This window comes from Leptopilina boulardi, unplaced genomic scaffold (assembly GCF_019393585.1).
Source record: "Leptopilina boulardi isolate dan_hultmark-lab unplaced genomic scaffold, ZJU_Lbou_2.1 LbouV2_1, whole genome shotgun sequence".
NCBI lineage: Eukaryota > Metazoa > Arthropoda > Insecta > Hymenoptera > Figitidae > Leptopilina > Leptopilina boulardi.
In genome coordinates, this window is record NW_026137640.1 from 467,658 (window position 1) to 481,517 (window position 13,860).

General features: G+C 29.3%; 1 protein-coding gene and 1 long non-coding RNA gene across 2 annotated transcripts in view; one reads left to right on the forward strand and one right to left on the reverse strand.

The window, feature by feature from the left end:
- Positions 1-13,860, forward strand: part of LOC127281838 (uncharacterized) — a 133,074-nt gene that overhangs the window by 8,314 nt on the left and 110,900 nt on the right. The gene's annotated exons all lie outside the window — the stretch shown is intronic.
- On the reverse strand, positions 389-8,229 carry LOC127280811 (fatty acid synthase-like). The gene is made up of 15 exons (XM_051304117.1): positions 8,145-8,229; positions 7,731-7,921; positions 7,329-7,579; positions 6,996-7,227; positions 6,467-6,888; positions 6,024-6,317; positions 5,705-5,915; positions 5,454-5,614; positions 5,025-5,342; positions 4,425-4,951; positions 4,070-4,350; positions 3,571-3,954; positions 1,596-3,466; positions 780-1,508; positions 389-619 (listed from the first exon to the last, which is right to left on the reverse strand). The coding sequence occupies exons 2-15, from the start codon at positions 7,873-7,875 to the stop codon at positions 497-499; spliced, it is 5,949 nt and encodes a 1,982-aa protein (XP_051160074.1). The 5' UTR covers positions 7,876-7,921; positions 8,145-8,229; the 3' UTR covers positions 389-496.

The following is a 13,860-nucleotide window of genomic DNA, read 5'->3' on the forward strand; positions in this document are numbered from 1 at the left end:
ATTTCATTCAGTGAATATCAAAGTGAGGAATAACAACATACGAGTGAGTAGTACTCAGTTAAAAAATAATTAACAATAATTCTATTTATTTATTTCAAATTATGTCATTATATTTTTTCAATTTTTTAGTGTAAGATAAATAACATTGATTAATGAATAATGCAATATTGTTATTCAGTAAATAAACAATCATAATTTATGTTTTGATGATAATGTGTACCATCAATTTGAACAATTATATTTAAGTCATTAATAAAAAAAAACATTAAAGAAGGAAATTTAATTAATTTTGATTAATAACATTAGTAATTAGTAAATTTAAATAAAATCTGTTGGATTGTTTATTTGCTGTCTACCAAAAAAAGCATAATGCATTAAAGTTAAAACGTTTTCGTGTTAATATAATATATTTTAATTACAAAGCATATACAATTATCTATTAAGCTATTTCTAATCTGTATTTCACAAACTAATTCTTTGAAGATAATAATTAATCTTAATATTGATTTTCCTCCGAAATTTGAAACCTGGATGACGTTTTCAATGGTTGAATTGCATTAATATACTTGTCAAATCTTAACTTTGCCGTTTCTTCAACGGAGTCTGACTCTTTTTTAACCTGAAAATTAAATTCTAGTTTATTAAATTAAATAAAAATCATTTACAGATATTTATAAAAGATTCGTAGACAAGGTGTTGTTAAAGCGAAGCTTAAACCCAAAAAGTACATAATTTATTAAATTAAAAGAACACCAAAATCGAATATTATGATATCTCACCTTATCAGATTTTGTTTCTAATGATTTGTGACAAACAGATACAATCGACGCGTTTGATCCTATTAAATTATCCATTTGTTCAATAATACTAGGTATAGACAATAAAGGTACATTAGTCTCGTTTTTAGTAGTCCATTCCGCAATTCCAGAAACTTGTCCTAAAAGAATCAATAGTCCCGCGGTAGCTCCTTTTGTTTTTTCTTGGCAAATCTTTGTCAAATCGATTTCTCTTAACAAAACATCGTCGATATTTTCCCTGCTATTTTTACATGTTGCAAAAACAACGAAATGTCGTAAATCAGGACACATTTGCTTAGATTCTTCAAAAATATATTTGGTAAACAAATATTTTGAACTGGAAGACCTTTTTGACGAATGTTCAATACGCTGTAGATCAAAAATGCCATCTACTGTACCAAGTGTATTGACTTCTTCAAGAAGAGCATTCCCATTTTGTTGTTGGGTAAGGTCCAATTCTTCGCGAACTACAACTGATACTCCATATCCCCTCCACAAATTGATTCTGTGATTACTGTATGGTCTTGTATTTTTTGATTCGGATGCTATAACAATATTTTTGGCACCTCTGACAACTAAAAAGTCAACTAATTCGAGACCAAAGTCACTCAATCCTTCAATTATCAAATAAGATCCTTGTCTATTACATAGAAAACGAGAGATTGTCAGAGCTTTATTACTTCCATCCTCTGGCTGTACTTTAACTAGGATCTGTAAATGTAAGAAATAAATTAAAATAGAACACTAAAAGTTTGTTTAAAATTCCAAAAAACAAAATGTAAAAAAGGAAAACTTTACTTTTCCGAAAACATTATTTGTTGCTCCATCGATAAAAGCGTTTTTCAACATTTCCCTTGGGTAGATACGTCTAGGCAATGGTTTTACAATTTGCGCTGTTAATCCATTTTCAATCAATCGTGATAATTTTTTTTTAGTTGCTAGATCAAGGCTATTTACTTTCGTTGGAATTACTGAGAAGAGAGCAATTTCCCTTAAGAAAATTTTCATCCCTACTGATTTACTAAATGCTTGTTGTAAGTTTCCGATGATAATGATTTTTCCTTTATTTTTCACACACATCAGGCAGGTCTCTATTTTACTTAAATCATCTCCATTATATATTACAAGATCAGCTCCTTTTCCTTCAGTTTGTGCTAAAACTTGATCAGCAAAAGTTCCTGATGCACTCACAAAACGATGCTCAGGAATATTTTTAAAGTTGCTCATTAGATTTTTTTTGTTGATATCACTATCGTGTCCAGCAAATACTTGTGTTTTAATATTTAATGCTAGATTAACGGCTGCTTGACCAATGGAAGAGGCACTATCGTAGACAAAAACTGATTCGTTTTTCTGTAAATCTCCCTTTATCACCAAAGCCAAGTATGCAACTGCATATGCTAAAGGTACTGTTGCAGCATCTTCTAGTGACCAATTGTCAGGTATTTTCCATGTGTAATCAGTGTCAGCTGTTATATAATTTGAAAATGCACCATTTGCAGCAATTCCCATAACTTTACTTCCTTTTGAATTAATTCCAGAATATTCGTAGCCAAAGCACTTCATTTCTAGTCTATTTTTTCCAGTGTTTTCTGATCCAGTTTTAGTAATTGCTGAGAGAATATCAGCTTGATTGACTGCTGAATATTCAACTTTGATTGTGTTTGCATCGTTTTTATGAAACCCTTCGACCCAGGAGATTGATTCCATATCGGAATGATTTATCTGTCTAGCTATCCAGTTAGTCAATTGTCGGATATTCGAGGTAGTTGGCGAATGCCTGTATGTTCCCCAAATTTTACCTGGTAAAAGAATATTTATTTTTAAATCGAGATCCATGTGGGAGCTATACGAAGAATCATCTAAAGAGAATTTTAAAACTTTGGGATCTTGAATATCGACAATTTGAATTTTATGTCCATTTCGTTCTTTTTGAAGTACTTCAATGTTTTTACAATTATATGTACATTGTTTTGATCTAATTGCAATTATAAGACGTTTGCAAGCTTTTGAATGGAGTTTCGTTCTAATTTGATTGGACCAATCTTGATTGTCATTGATGTCTAAAACACTTGTATTATTGATTGATTGTTTTCGTCTAAATAGTAATGCAATTTGATTATTCGAAGAATATTTTTTTAGTACGAGTCCTAGTCCTGCAAAATCTGCCGTTTTCAAAACACTGATTTCATTTTTTGGTTCTGTAAATGTCATTAAAAAGCATCCATCTGATATAAGATTTGAAAGTCCTTGGGAAGTGTGTTGTACAACATTAAAAAGCACCAAAAGTGCAATATCGTTAGATTTTGATTTATTGCTCAATAACGAAGATGATGGTATCACATCAAATTTAAATTTATTATTTTCTGGACTATCTTCAAGAACTTTATGCCAAACTTGTTGCATATTTTCCACATTGATAGTTCCATCGTTAACGATACGTATTAAATTTGAGTTTTTGGCATTTTCATTCAGAAATTGAAGTGTTATTTTCAAGATCTCGAATAAATTAGATTGTGCTCCATCTGTGATAGGAGCGATTTGAAGTTTCTCTGTGATAACGTTATATTTCCAAGATTCATGTACAATAGATTTAAGAACAATTTCTTCCATTTGCACACCACCTGCATTTACTGTTTCAATACCCTTGTACACTGTGACAGGAATTTCTGAAAATAAATCATTTAATTATTATTGAGCTTTAATAACTATAACAGCAAGAAATAGTAAGTATTTCAATATGAGAGTTTATTAAAGTGAAAGAAATGCTCACCACATGACTTATTGATCGCCTCTTCTTGCAATTTTATGTTAATTATAATTTTTCTGATTTTAATTGGTAATTGAGTTTTTCTGATGTCATTTCCAAGAATATGCATTTGAATCATTCCTTCTAAAAAGGTTGTCCAATCATCTTTCCAAACTAAAATTCCATTGCATCCATTTGCTGATGATTTACGAATTTTTCTAAAAGGACCTGAGTATTGTAATCCTCGCATTTGCAGTTCAGTGTAAATATCATTTTCACTTAGATCCTGATAATCTTTATCTGCTTTTTTTGGAACTAGACTGCATTCCTCATTAGGATCGTCAGTAGCTTGTAAAATTCCCGAACATAATAAAATTTCATTGTTTGTTATTTCAAAGAAACCAGTACCTAAAAAATTTAATAAATTAACCTCACAAAAATTCAAATAATTAGTTTGTATGCAAGTTCTTATATACTCTTAAAAAGTTTATAATGTAGTTTCTTTTTGTAAAATATTCTCTACCTTTTTGAACCATTACTACTAATATAATACTTTCGTCTTCTGGAATTTTTACTTGATGCTTATGAATTTTTACGTTATGGTAAACAACTGAAAATTCAGAATCATTTTTTAATGATTTTAAAACATCCCAGGCAAGTTTCAAGTATACAGAAGTTGGAATAATCACTTCGTCTTCAATCTTAGCATGTTCCAAATATTTCCACTTCTCGTCTTTTAAATTGATAATGAAATTCATCTCTCCCTCCTTAACTTCATCCGGTTGTTTAAAAAAGTTAGTGTACCTTGAAGGACATTTGTTAAATCAGTTACTAATATTTTTAATTATTCGTATTAGATCTAATTTTTTCTTTCGTACCAGCTAATTGAGTGGTCCCATCGAATTAAAGATGAAATTGAAGGTGTTCCTCGCGATACGGGATAGTTGACTTTAGGATAAAGATTAGACACATTGATATTGTAGCCAGCATTGTAAATTTTACCTAATGCAGCAAAGAGGAATGAAATATTATCTGGATGTCCTCTTTTAGTTAAGGGTACATTGATGACATTTTCGTGCAATGATTTTCTCACAATTGCCTGTAGAAGACCGTGTGGGGCTATTTCAATAACAACAGCATTCGATGGTATACATTTAGCAGTTTCGGCAAATCTAACAGAACTTAAAAGATTGTTTGTATGATATTCTGCAGACGATAGTCGAGCCCTTGCGGAATTCCATTCATCACGTGGTACTGAAGTGCTTACCCAGCGATTACTTCGTGATTTTGGATTAGGTATAACATCTTGTAGATATTTTCTTAATTTTTCTCCTGCTGGAGCAATGTAACGACTATGGTAGGCAATGTTACTACACGCCACTTCTTTAGCAAAAATTTTGTTTGTCTGAGGAAAAGAATTAGTTATTCTAGGTATTTTAATGCTTTTAAATATGATTTAGAAATTAAAAATTTCTTACTGTTAGATGTGCGACGAATGCTTTCATAGAGTCTGCAGGACCACTGATAGTTGAACTGTCAGCGCTATTATGACAAGCTACATCAATATCGGGTGGGCAAAGGTTTTTAATTTCTTCATAGCCAAGACCAACTGCTGCCATGGAACCTTTTGGCATTTCTGTTTCCACTGATGCTAGACCTCTGCATAATGCAGCTAGAACCATTTGTTCCGCTGTGAAACATCCATCAGCATAAGCACAACCTAATTCTCCAACTGAATGACCAATTAGGAAATCTGGTTTTAACCCAATTGAGTCTAAAAGATCTACTAATCCAATCTGAAAATTTAATGCAGGGAATGTTTTTAAAATTTTTTCTCTTGATATTTATAGTGAAAATTTACTATTTAATTAATTCTTTTTATTTATAATCTATAAAGATTAACTAACTTGAATAGCAGCAATTCCAACAAAAGAATTGACAATGTTTTCAAACATTTTAGGATCCTTTTCTCTAATGATGCGCACAATGTCGATACCACGAGGTTTTAAAACGCGATCACATTTCTTAATAGCTTCCGCGAAAACTGGTATTTGCATTAAAGATTCTCCTGTTATGTAAATTTTTTGAAAACAATCGTTAAATATTTATGAAAATTTTTGTTTGTTTTAATAAATTATTTTTCTTAAATATTACTCACCCATACCAACCCATTGAGAGCCCATGCCAGAAAACATATACCATATTTCCCTCTTAAGTCCCGTGTTAAATTGAATATCACGTGTTTTATTCTTTGCTAATCCACGAGGAGGAAGTAAAGTGTAACCTCGATATAAATGAGCTGGAATTTCAGTTTCAAAAATATCGTAAATAAGTTGTAGCATTTCTACATCGACTGGTCTGCTTTCCAGCTGTAAATTTTAATATTTTATCATTCAGCAAAATTTTCAGAAGATTATATAAGTTTTTTAATATAAAAAGTTGAGATTATATTTAAAAGAAAATTATTATAATCATACATCGTTTAGTATGACATTAACAGCTTCTTCAGTGCATCCAGAACCAATGACTAGTCGAGGAAGATTATCGTCAGGTTTTCCTCCATTTTTCTTATCTTTTTTGTAATCTTTTAATATAATATTAGCACTTGTTCCTGTTAATCCTAAACTATTGACGACCGCGTAATCTCCAGTCCAGGGAGTTAATTCCGTTACAACTTTACATCGACCTTCTTTAAGAGCAGGGATTTTGTCAGATATTTTTTTTAAATGAATATTTGGTGGAATATATCCCGATTCCATTGCAGTGATAACCTGAAAAAATTTTGTGATCTCTATATTCAGTGAATAGTTAATTAATCAATTCAAATTGATTATTAAGTATAAATATTTCTGTTTACTATATAACTAAAAATTTTCATCTAAATTATTTTAATGGTTATTAAATTATCACGAATTAAAACCTTAATAATTCCATTAAGTGGATTTACGGCTGAACATGAGCCAAGATTAGATTTGACTGATCCAATTGGTAGGGGTAATTTTCGTCCTTCATTGTAAACTTCGTCAATTGCTCTTACTTCTTCAGCATCGACTTCTTTAATACCTGAACCGTCGGCTTCTATAAATGAAATATCCTTTCCCTTAAGACCACATTCTTTTAATGTCATTCTCATCACTTTTGCTTGAAAATCATGTGTCGGATAAAAAAATTGCATTTTATTGTTGACATCACCAAAACACATGCGTGCATTTTTTACTTCTGCATAAATACGTTTAGCGTCGCGTGCCTTTTGAAGAAAAAGAACAACGAGACCTTCACTACGAGTATAACCATCGGCTGTATTGTCGAAAGGTTTTGTTATGCCGTCGGGAGATAAAAGTCCTAAAATTCAAATTATAATTTACTGTATTTTATTTATTTTTATTAATTATTTGAATTTTTATTTTCCATTAAAAAATTATTTTCAATTATTGAAAACAGTTATATACCTAATAAAAATAATTGTAGAGACATATTTGGATGTAAAATAACATTACTGGAACCAATAACTGCACTTTCGGCTCGTCCTTCTTTAATTGCTTTAAATCCTTCCTCTAATGCTGTAATACCTCCACAACAGCTAGAATCAATGTTAATACTTGGTCCAGTAAGACCGAAAAAAAATGAAAGTCGATTTGCCAACATAGCGCGACTGGCACCAATTAAACCGAAACCACTTTGCTAAAAAAAAAAAAAATGTACAAGATTCAATATTTATCTCGTCAATTATAATCAATTGAAATTTTTTTTCGTTCGACAATAAAAGAAAATATTGTCTATACCTCTAATTTTTCAAAAAAGAAAGTTTTTTCCGATTCTGAAAAAGCGCTTCCAGTGAAAACAGCAGTTTTACTTCCTCTTAATTTTCTTGGATTAATACCAGCATCTGTGATTGCTTCATATGTTGTTTCCAAAATCATTCTCACCATTGGATCCATACAGTCGGACAATTTTCCATGAACTCCAAAAAATACACGATCAAATGTGTCAATATTTTTCATAATTCCAATTCGCGGTGGCACATTAGGATGTTCTGAATATTTATTATTAATTTATTTTAGAATTTTCTAATTTAATATAATTTTTTAAATATATATCTTCTAAGAATTTTGAATTCAAATTCGCACTTTTTAAATTAAATACTAAATATATTTTAATTTGTATAATTAAAACATAATTCATACCGAAATCCCAACGAGCTTTACTGCTAGTAACGCAATCCGTTTTATTTAAAAGATTGTTTTGCAATTCTTTAACATTCTCACTATTTGGAAATTTTCCAGCTATACCGGATATCACTATTTCATCTCCTGTCAGTTTTGGTTCCATTTTTGTTTTTATTTCCTCTTTTATTTGGTTTTTTTCTTTTAACAATCTAATATAAAGAAAAATTAATAAAAATTTTCGCTATTAATTAAATAATATTTAAAAATTAAATTTTTTAAAATTATTAAAATTATTAAAAATAAAAAAATAAATAGTTAAAATTATTTTAAAAAAAATTATTCTTTAATTAAAACAATGCGATCATGCGATCATTGAAGATCGCACGAAATTTAACACTTTTCTCAATTTTCTATTAATTCACGTTCACGTACATTCGTTAGGACCGAGAGATCTAAAATGAATGTCGTTTATTAATCGTTGACTTTAGCTTTTTGACGTCGGTTTAACTCAATTGTGTGTGAACATGTGTTTTAAAATTGTATATATGCATTATTTACTGAAAATTTAATTAGTTCGACAGTCTACAAAAATTAGTTTCCGGAATTTGTAGATCAAAGTTTAAAGTCGTCACACTATTATCTATTCTATCGTTTCTATCGCATATATTTCGAGGTCTATGTCAAAATATTAACAATGGTTTAAAAAATGACAAATTTTCCATAAAAATTAAACTCATTTTTTATAGCATAATTCACTTTCTTTATTACCACAATATTGTTTTAAAATTTACATAATGATTTAAAATTTAATTATTTTTATTTAATTTTTAAATTGTTTTACAATTTTTCTATTAATTAATTTAATAAATTAATTAATTTAATAAATTAATTAATTTAAATTTATTATTCTAAATTATTTTTTAATAAAATTTTAAAAAAATTTTTCAACACTACTAAAAATATTGTTTTTTACATTTTACTGTGTATTATTTTAATGAATTAAATTATAAAACAATATATATGTGTGTATGTGTGTGAAAAGCATATAGGCATTTAAATAAAGAAGGTGAAAGAAGATTTACAAATGGAAAGCATATATGCATTAAAATACCAGGATAGAAAGGTCGACATAAAGTAAAAAAAAGGAATTAGAAAATAAAATGAGTTTGAAAAAAAAGTGATTCTTGATGATGTCTTAGTGGAAAAAATAACGGGGTCTACTGATAAGAGTTACCCGCGTTGGCGCCATATAGCGAGACCCTGTTACAATCCTTGCGATTAAGCTTCCTTTTCGGATCTAGAAACATCATTACGGTCCATTTCAATCGCTAATCAATGTATTTATAATACTAAATAGACATTAATAAAAAAAATTATTATTCTTTTTTTTTGCTGATATTAAAGAAATTAATTAAATTTTTTTCTAAATTTAAGAATATATGTCTTGGTTATTATATTTAAGAATAAAATTTTACATGTATTCTATATAAGTATATATTTAAAGTTAGAATATTCCTTAAATATTAAATAAAGTTTTAAAATAAGAAATTCTTGATTAAAAAAAAAAAAAAATTATTCAGAAAATAAGAAAATTATTTTTATTTATTTTAAGAATTTTTGTTTAGTTTTAATAATATTATCTATAATTGTATAAGGGATAGAATGCAGTAGATTTTATTCTTAAAAATAGGAGCTAAGATGTATATTATTGAATTTAAAAAATTTTTAAATAAAATTTATAGATATTTATTGGAACCATAATGTTAATTTGAATTAAATAAAAATATATTTCTCTCAGAGCTAAATAAATTTTATTTGAAATAAATACAGGTTTATTTCAAAAAAATAAAAAATTTTTTGATATAAATAATAATTACTTAGATTTGAGTAATGAATTATTTTCAAATATATTTTTTTCATATTCTACTTTGAAATATATAATTTTATTGAAAATTTAATTCACCAGACAGATTTTATACATTTGTTTTTTTTTGTCTTCTTACATACAAAGAAACCTATTTGTAAAATTTAATTGTCTTTAATTATTATTCTTATTTAAACAAGATACTTGACATTCATATGAATTATTTGCCGATCGATAATCCCTTGACATTCATTACTAATTCTCATGCAATTAAAATATGTATATAAGAGTTACTGTTTGTTTCCATGATTACCTCTCATGTATATATATATATATATATTTATATAAAAATGTTTTCCACAACGAATTTAATTTCATTTATGTCAAGTATTGATAATGAAATGGTTTTATTTTGTTCGCTATCAAAATGTTATTACTCCTATTTGGCTTTTTCCATTCAATTACTATCGGCTTTTTCCATCTTAATTCCCATTACTAAAAACGTCACTATATATAATCTCGATATTATTTTTTTCTATTTTCTTTTTTGCCTTTTGTATATATCTTTTCCGTTTATATCTATACTTTCCATTTCGGCTTGCGATTCATAAAAGAAAATTTCAAGAATTTAAAGTGGCAAAAATTCGAAATAGAAAAGATAAATATAATTGTAAATAATAACTTGTATTTTATGAAGTTGTCATTCCATTATGATAATAATTACAAATCTTGTAAAATTAATAAAAATCATACATATACACGCATACACGATAAATGTATGTACATATATATATATAACATCCATAAAGACAATTATACATTTCATAATTAATAACGATACATTAAATTTTTACGTTATTTTTTAGAATTATTTTTTCAATAAATAAAAAAAATTTAATATTTATTAATTACTCATAAGGATCCTTTGTTCCTTATGATTAATTTATAAACGTTAACATTGTTGATTGCAAACATTGAACCATGAATAATATATACTTAGTCATGGAATAATTAATTAATTCGACAATAAATTGTTATAAAATTAAAATAAATCCAAATAGCACAATAAAACATTCAAATTAAATATATAATTTTTTTTTGTATTAACACAATTTTTTTCGAACTTCAAACAAAATTTATTTGATTTTTGTTTTCTTTATTTTAATAAACATTTCGAATGAAGAAAGAATTTTATTGAATCAAAAATAAACATTTGGTTGATTCGTATAACAATTATAACCAGACAATGTTATAATTAGCAGTTTGATAGATATAAATTTTTCACTATTATCAACTATTGCATTCCATAAGATTCTCAAAGATCATTCTCCGCGTTCTTTTTTCCGAATGTATGGCATCTGCATTTTGGGCATTGGTCGTGTGTGTTAACTGATACACAATATACAAGTCTTATAAACGGCGCCAACATTCTGCCCCCGAAAAAGCATCTTATAGCTTAGAGATTCCACGACCAGATCGTGGCCTGTGTCCCAACATGTTGTCCTTATATGTATCTCTTATACCTGTTTCTCTTTTGGGGGACTTACATTAGCGATATAATATGTAAACCCTCCTCTTTCTCTTTCTCTCTCATATACCTCCCGCATCTCATACACATATATACGAGTCGTTATCAAAACTTTACAAAATTAAAAAAAAATATATATATTTTTCTATTAGTTATTACATAAAAAAAATATTTTTTTAATTTGTTGTTTTGTACATACACTTTTTTTTGACAAAAATTTTGTATACACAAAATAAAAAGTTTTAAAAAGAAATTTACGTATAAATACAAAAAAAATTTCTTTTTTTATTTAATAACAAATTGGAAATAAGGGCAAAAAGTATGTTCTCTAGTATATATATATACTAGAGGGGCTATGCCCCCCTGCGCGCTTCGCGCGCCAACCCCCCTATTTTTGGCGGGAAATACAGAGAGAGATGAGGGAAGGGGGAAGGACTTGCGGCTATATTCAGACCCTTGAAACGAACATAACCTCAAAATTTAGGTCATTTTTGACGGAGGAGGGGAAATGAGAGGAGGGAGGCGGACTTGCGGCTAAATTCAGAGCCTTGAAACGAACATAACCTCAAAATTTAGAAGGGGGGACTCCCCCCTCCTAGGTCAAGAATTCTTGAAACAGCGGCGGCGGCGGAGGCGGCGGCGGCGATATCTTTTTGTAATATAGGAAGATATATTATTAAATTTAGCTTCTGAGACAAATATTTACTTTTATTTAATTCAATTAAATTATCATTCAGTTCAAATAAATTTCTTTGTGGATGCTAGAAATTTTAAAAAATATATACACTGAAAAAAATATGCTATTTAATCGACAGTATTTCTGCCAGAGGCATAAAAATTATTGAATCAAAAATATGAAAAAAAAGCAGGCGCATGGCGCCTTCAACGCAGGGTTTAATGACAAAATTAATCACGGTAATGGTTGTCGTGAAAACGGTTGTTATGGTATCAGTTGCTATGGAAACGGTTGCTATGGTACCGGTAACTATGGTACCGGTAACTATGGTACCGGTTACTATGGTACCGGTTACTATGGTACCGGTTACTATGGAAACGGTTACTATGGAAACGATTACTACCATGGTATCTGTTGCTATGGTACCTGTTACTATGGAAACGGTTACTACCATGGTAACGCTTGCTATGGTATCAGTTTTCATGAAAACGGTTGGTATGGTATAGTTTCTATGGTAATGGTTGCTATGGTATCTGTTGTCATGGAAACGGTTCCTATATGGCCTGGGCCCGAAGCTAAAAAATCTATAATATTTTACATATTCCATATAGCATATATAATAGTATAATCAATAATTCTTATGCCTTTTGGCAGAAATATGCTGTTGATTGAATATAGCATAATTTTTCTCAGTGTATTTAAAGCAAAATTTTTAAAAATGAAACAAAAATTAATAAATGACAAATATATGATTTGTTCCTGTATAGATTATATAAATAATATTTTGTATATCTTCGCTTTGTTTGAGTATGACAAATATATACCTTAAATAATTTGTATTAAGATGTCTATGCGCAAGTAAATGTTGGGTGTCAATCTGCCCACTCGAGTCCTACAACTAAATAAACGTGCAAAATCGTAACGATCATATAGTTCCAAGTTGTAGGATTTTGCATTACACATAAAGGTATAATATCACTTTTATGCGTTCGGGACACTATCGTCAACATATTAAGCTTACCAGACTCAAGATAGCATGCAAAAACGACATTCGCTCGTGCGAAGGCACGGCGCCGGTTGGGGCGGTGCATTCTCTTCCTTCCGTGCCTTCTTTCTTCTTCTTTTTTTTTTTTTTTTTGTTTCTTTTATAAAAGAACCCTCGTCGATAAATAATCCAAGAGATCGTTGGATAGGGTAGGGAGGGACGAGGGATAGAATAGAGGGTTGGACATATAAGAGGTCGAAGTACGGAGGGCGGTGCCACGTTTGCGTGTTTTTACTTTTTACATACAACAACAACTTGGAGAATATAGCATATAGGATGGGAGGGAAGAGATTGGGGGAATGGAAAAGAAGAAGAAGAAAAAGAGAAAAAAAAAGGGTTAGAAAAAAAGAGCAGGAGAGAGACCGGCTAACATGGAATAGTCCTTAGTCGGCACGATATAGTCACTCTTTAGGCTGATGGACTCCCTCTCGTTCTCTCTATACCGCTCTCCTTTATACCTCTTGATTCAACCCCACATCACTCTTTTTCTCTCTTTCTCTCTTTATATATACATTCAAATCCATCGTCTCTCTATATCAAACAACTTTACTTTATTTTTTGCCATGTTCACCAAGCAGCGATATTGTTTTCGTTCTGATCGATATATGGTAATTACGATTGATGGTTGTTTTAAATATTAGATGATATATAAATTTTGCTGCGCGGTAATTTTTGATCGATGATGATTTATTTGAATCTAATTCACAAGAAACATAAAGAAATATGACAAAAAATGGGTGTAAATAATTCGTTATAGTCATTATTTAAAGGTTAGAAATTCATAAACTTTAATTTTTTCAACATGTAAAAATTATAATTATTCTATTATGAAAAAAGTCCAATATTTAATTGATTTTTTGTCAGGAACATAACCTTAAAACTCTAGATTTATAGAATTTATTAAATTCACATGTCCGCCATTTGCAATAATTCATCTCTCACCTGAGTTGCAATAGTTTTCCCGCAAAAGCTCTAGTGTCGCACCCAGAAAATTGTTTCTTTGATATAGGGTCAAAGAAATGTTTTCTTTAATTT